A 5197-nucleotide genomic window follows, 5' to 3' on the forward strand; every position below is an offset into this window, starting at 1 on the left:
AATTCTTTATAAGTTTTATTTTTAAACTGTGGATCTTGGTTGAAAACTATATTTTTGTGGAAATTATGTTGTGCAAAATAGTGTCTTTGGATAACAAAAATAATTGAAGTTGTGTTTTCTAGGTAAGCTTGGGTATATTTTGTGAAGGCATCAATGATTGTTTGTGTGTTAAATGACTAAATATATCGAATGGAAGTGACGGAAGCAAAGGACCTTTGAATGGTGTTTTGAAGGGATTTCTTTCATATTTGGATGTTAAACAGATTTCGCATTTGTTAATTATCAAAGTAATTGAATTTTTCATATTGGACCAGTAATATCTACTACGCAAATGTTAGTACATTTCGTTGATATCGTTGTGATTCGCTGTGTGGTAATTATTAATAATTTTGTTTTGATTTTCTACTTCTAAAATGTCTTCAACTTTAAAATGACAAAGAATGATTTTAATAGTGGTATTAAACAAAGGTGACAGTATTTTTTCCAAAATGGGACGCAATTTTTTGTCATACAAATTAAATGAGATAAGTTTTTTGAGGGTCAATGATATTTTTTAATATTGTTGAAAAGTGTGATTCTATATTATTTGAAATAAGAGTAATTAAGTGTACGATTTTACCGAATCGGTTGCTGATTGAATGACATTCTATTAATCCTATACGCATGAACATTAGATTGTGAAATTTGTTTATACATTCTTCAGAAACGGGTAATGTACAAGAAATATTTTCTTTCTAATATCGACATTAACAATGGTTAATCAGTAATGACAGTATCACTATCATCGTTGGAACTGTGAATGTTAATTTCGACGCGAGAAAGTGCGTCAGCGACTACATTGTCTTTGCCTTTTTTATATGAAATTATATGGTCAAATTCGTCTAATTTGATTTTCAAACTAATTAGACGTCAATTGGTTGTTTTTAAACTATTTAGCCAAACGAGGGGATTGTCATCTGTTTCAACATTGAATTTTTATCCAAATATCATAAGTAAGATCGAAAGATTTTTGTTGAAGCTACAATTTCTAGTAGTTCTTTTTCGATTGTCAAATAATTTCGTTTTGCAGAGTCATGGTAAATGTTCTTTAAGGATGTTGTATGATTGGCGAATGGTTGATTAAGTTTTTAAACTGTTCGAATGCTGAAATGTATCGCGAATCGTGCATATTAATTTTTCCTCCTTTTTTTTTGTACATTTATTGATAGGATAAACAATTTTTACAAAATTTGGAATACAACGTCTGTAGTAACATACAAGACCAAGAAATGACTTTTTTCTTTAATTGATTTCTCATTTGGAAAGTTAAAAATGGCAGCAATTTTCTTTGAATTTGGCTGAAGGCCCTTGTCGGTGACGATGTGTCCTGAAAATTCAACTTTTTTGGTGGAGAACTCAATTTTATCAAGTTCTATTTTTATATTTGCGGATTATAACAAAGAGAAAATTAATTTGAGGTCACATATGTTCTTGAAGAGATCGAGAAAAGATGATGACATCGTCCATATACAAAACAGCGTTTGTATAAATGAGATTTTAGAATTTCACTCATCATTCTCTGGAATGAAGCTGGTGCATTGTTAATTCCGAAAGGCATTCGGAGAGAAATGTCCATTTTGAATAGATAATGCAGTTTTACTGATCGATTCTTCAGATATCGGAATTTGGTGCAAGGTTTAAACAAGAAAAATATTCGCATCTACCTAAGTTGTCGATGATATCGTCTATTCTAGGTAATGGGTACTTGTCTTCAATGGTCTTCTGGTCTGAATTTAAATTTCTTTCTACCAGAAGTGTATAATTTTTTCGGTACAATGCAAACTGGAATATGGGGATACAGAGGAAATTTATTTTTGGAAAAGTGTAAACTGGTATATTGTCGGTTGTGTTTTACTGTTGTGATGGCAGAAAGTAATTGATTTTCGTCATAAAAAAATCCTGCAAAATCTATACATAGTTTGGTTGTAGGGGTTGTACAGGGATGACATTGTGGAAGTTGATGTCGATATAAGGGACTGATACATAGCCATGTGATGTGGTATGAATGGATTAGGAAATGACAATTTCACGATTATTGTTGATTATTGCAGGAAGTAAAATATTACCTTCGGAAATGAATACAGGAATTTTTGTTGTTTTGGGACTAAAGTATTTAAATTTGATTGAGGTAGTACCAATTGTCAGAATGTTTGTCTGATAGTCTATGTTACTTTTGCACTGTCGTAAATCGTGTGACGACAGAAGTACCTCGTGTGCCAATCAATTATGCCAGAATGTTTCAAAATTGGGTAACGTAAATTATGATCGTTGGTATTGGTTTGTGGCAGCTTAAGGAGTTATAATCGAGTATGAATCTCCAGTATCAATTAAAAATTGTGGATTCAAATAGGGAAAGTCAAAATGTTTAAATCTATATCGGGAATTTCGGATGGTTCCCTATAGGAAAATTTTCAAATTGAGAATTATTGCCTTGCTCTTGGAAACTGTCAAAGGTTTTGTCTTACTGGTAATAGTTAATCCTGCTGGTCGAAGTCTAAATTTCTGTCAATGGCTTCTAAATTATGATGGTTGTTGATTATTTGATAGTTTTGTGGAAATTGACATTGGTTCTGGTTTCAATTTTTGCGGATGACGTGAATTGTTGTCTTTGGGTTATCTGTCTGTTTATGTCTCCGGAAAAATCTAATCTATTGGGGAATTTTTGTTTTTGGGAATGATTGTTGAAATTTGGTAGATTGTTGTCGTTTTGATAGAAATTGGGGTTCGAATTATATCTGAAATTTTGTGGTGAATTGAAATTTTTATTTAGATTACGGTTGAAATTTTGAGGTTGATTAAAATTTTGACGATTTGGGGTATAATTTTGAGTTCGATTATTGTGGTTGTAATTTTGATGTCGGAAGTTTTGGGGCTTTGGATTCTGTTGTAGATTACGGTGTGCTATTAAATTGTCACAATCAGAACACATTTCTCCAATGAATTGGGGGACGTAGATTGTCTCAAGAGTAGCTTCTGATCATTTTTCTCCAAATTTATCAAGCACTTCTTTGCGAATCGTTCTCCAAGTTTCGAAATTGCCAGGAGTAAATTGATCAAAATTGTTTGACGTCATATAGTCTTTGGGTAAACCCCTTTACCAATTATATATAAATTGAATAACAGGTGTTGAAAGTTCGTAATTTTAAATGTTCCTGAAAAAAGCGGGACTATCTTATCAACAGCATGAATGAATTCTTTCAGATTACCGTTGTCATAGTTTTACTCTGGGATCGAATTACAAAATGATTTAAGCTGTTAAAGAAATGCTAAAGAAAACTAAAATAGATTAAATTAATTGCGAATGAGAGATAAATTATCATTCTATCTTATACGAATACGAATATAGGCAACCATTTTTACACAAATATAAATTAAGGAATAAGAAAAGCTTAGGTTCAGGTTTAGGTAAATCAATAATAATAATGAATTTATGAAGTTTGGTTCAGAAATTAAAAATATGATTATTATTATTATTATTATTACAAATTAGAGATACTTTATTTATAATTTCATTACCATAGTTATATAAATATTACATAATTTTTATAATAATCAATAACAAAATAAAGTGTAATTTGGTATACCATAAAATATAAAAATACACGAAGAAAACAATTAAACTCATATTTATTTTAATTTAAATGTATACATATGTAACTAAATTAACACAGTGAGATAATAAACTAGTGTGGTTAACAATATATTTTGAAAATTTTGAGTGACGGTCCAATCTTGACATTGACTTTTAAATGTAACATAAAATTTAACATTGAAACGATGAGGAGGCATTATTATGATAGTACGGTTTTTACTGATTAATGTGTCTGTTCTCATCTTAGCTGTAACGATGGGTAAGAATTTCTCTTGAATTATTTTGAATTGTCAACGCTGCTTTTGTTTAAGTGTCTTCCTTGAAATGTTACCATTGTCATCACGTTGGAGAGGAGGTGGGATGTCCAAGTAAAGAAGTCAAGGAATGCACCCCGGGCAACGATTCAAATATTCTAAATGAGAGTCCCATGTGTAGAACGTTAACACAATATTGTAAGTATTAATGGACCTATTGGATTGTGATACATATTGGAGTTTTTAGTGTACTTTTTGAGCGGAGATAAAGTAGTGAACGTACATGAGTGCACATATTACCACGGCGACGCAGTCGTTTGCCTGAAAGCGAAATACTCGGGCAGTGATGCTAAAGACTGTTATTGTGATACAGATGTATGTAATACTAGTCCAAAAACGGCATTCAGCGTTTTGTGGATAATTGTCGCGTTAATTATTAAGTTGTTATAAGTTTTGTAATTAAAATTTATTGTACCAAAATTAGGACTTTCCTTTAATACCACAAACATGTATCAACAGATTAGTTTAAACGCTGCAACAATTGTTAAAACGGTGAAGTCAAAGCGGATTTTATTGGACGAGTTGCAACCATCAGTCCAACATGCACAGTTCGTTTCCCACACCGAATTGTTGCCGCTGTTCTTGCACGTGGAATCATTCCTTGTCGACAACCACCCGCACTGCCTGTATATACGCACATTCTCTTTGTCACCGTCTGAAACTAATAAAGCAAATAAAAAAAGTAGTTGAAACATGAAAATTACCTACTGGAATAGTGAACTTTCCTGCAAAACTTTGCAATGTCGTTAACTCCGGTGCATTCTTTGTAATACATGCTTTTGGTCTCTCCGCTTCTCAGCCCAGCACATCCTGGATCAACTGCCGAATCGCACTGGAAACATTTAATTGCACTCGCACCTAAAACTATTAGCGTAGGTAATTTGAAACTTTTGCAAGACGGTTTTTACTTGAAAAGACGAGGAAACAGAACACTGTCGTCAGCAGCAGATTGTCAGGCATTTTATCTGAGAAAAATATTTGACTGCTTGCTACAGTTTTCTGCGGTGAGATGTTTCGATAACCCCTCGGCATACTCGCCTTGAAAATGATGATATTTGACGCAACTTAATTTTGATGGATTTCATATTGTTTATATTTGTTTAAACAGGGATGAAACGTTATGTTATAATGATTATTTCCAATTTTCTTGTATTCAATAACAGATAAATAAAGGGTTTTTGTAATAAAATGACAAACTAATACAACTTTATAAATGTAATGTTAATTGTTTGTTTTAAATTTGAATAAATTC

At 32.0% G+C, this 5197-nt stretch overlaps 2 protein-coding genes across 2 annotated transcripts; one reads left to right on the forward strand and one right to left on the reverse strand.

Annotated features, from left to right (window-relative positions):
* Positions 1-3649: 3649 nt before the first annotated feature.
* On the reverse strand, positions 3650-4999 carry LOC109597481 (U-scoloptoxin(05)-Sm1a). The gene is made up of 3 exons (XM_020013172.2): positions 4854-4999; positions 4654-4803; positions 3650-4606 (listed from the first exon to the last, which is right to left on the reverse strand). The coding sequence occupies exons 1-3, from the start codon at positions 4975-4977 to the stop codon at positions 4398-4400; spliced, it is 483 nt and encodes a 160-aa protein (XP_019868731.2). The 5' UTR covers positions 4978-4999; the 3' UTR covers positions 3650-4397.
* Positions 3748-4365, forward strand: LOC109597482 (uncharacterized). The gene is made up of 3 exons (XM_020013173.2): positions 3748-3890; positions 3943-4083; positions 4133-4365. The coding sequence occupies exons 1-3, from the start codon at positions 3833-3835 to the stop codon at positions 4333-4335; spliced, it is 402 nt and encodes a 133-aa protein (XP_019868732.2). The 5' UTR covers positions 3748-3832; the 3' UTR covers positions 4336-4365.
* Positions 5000-5197: the final 198 nt, after the last annotated feature.

Source organism: Aethina tumida, chromosome 1 (genome assembly GCF_024364675.1).
Source record: "Aethina tumida isolate Nest 87 chromosome 1, icAetTumi1.1, whole genome shotgun sequence".
NCBI classification, from domain to species: Eukaryota; Metazoa; Arthropoda; class Insecta; order Coleoptera; family Nitidulidae; genus Aethina; species Aethina tumida.

Bases quoted from the DNA above. Each gene is read 5' to 3' on its own strand.
- LOC109597482 (XM_020013173.2), top strand. From the start codon at position 3,833: ATGATAGTACGGTTTTTACTGATTAATGTGTCTGTTCTCATCTTAGCT. The intron at 3,891-3,942 runs GTAAGAATTTCT...CTTTTGTTTAAG, and splicing joins CATCTTAGCTGTAACGATGG to TGTCTTCCTTGAAATGTTAC. The intron at 4,084-4,132 runs GTAAGTATTAAT...TGGAGTTTTTAG, and splicing joins TAGAACGTTAACACAATATT to TGTACTTTTTGAGCGGAGAT.
- LOC109597481 (XM_020013172.2), bottom strand. From the start codon at position 4,977: ATGCCGAGGGGTTATCGAAACATCTCACCGCAGAAAACTGTAGCAAGC. The intron at 4,804-4,853 runs GTAAAAACCGTC...TAATAGTTTTAG, and splicing joins CTGTTTCCTCGTCTTTTCAA to GTGCGAGTGCAATTAAATGT. The intron at 4,607-4,653 runs GTAGGTAATTTT...TTGCTTTATTAG, and splicing joins CAGGAAAGTTCACTATTCCA to TTTCAGACGGTGACAAAGAG.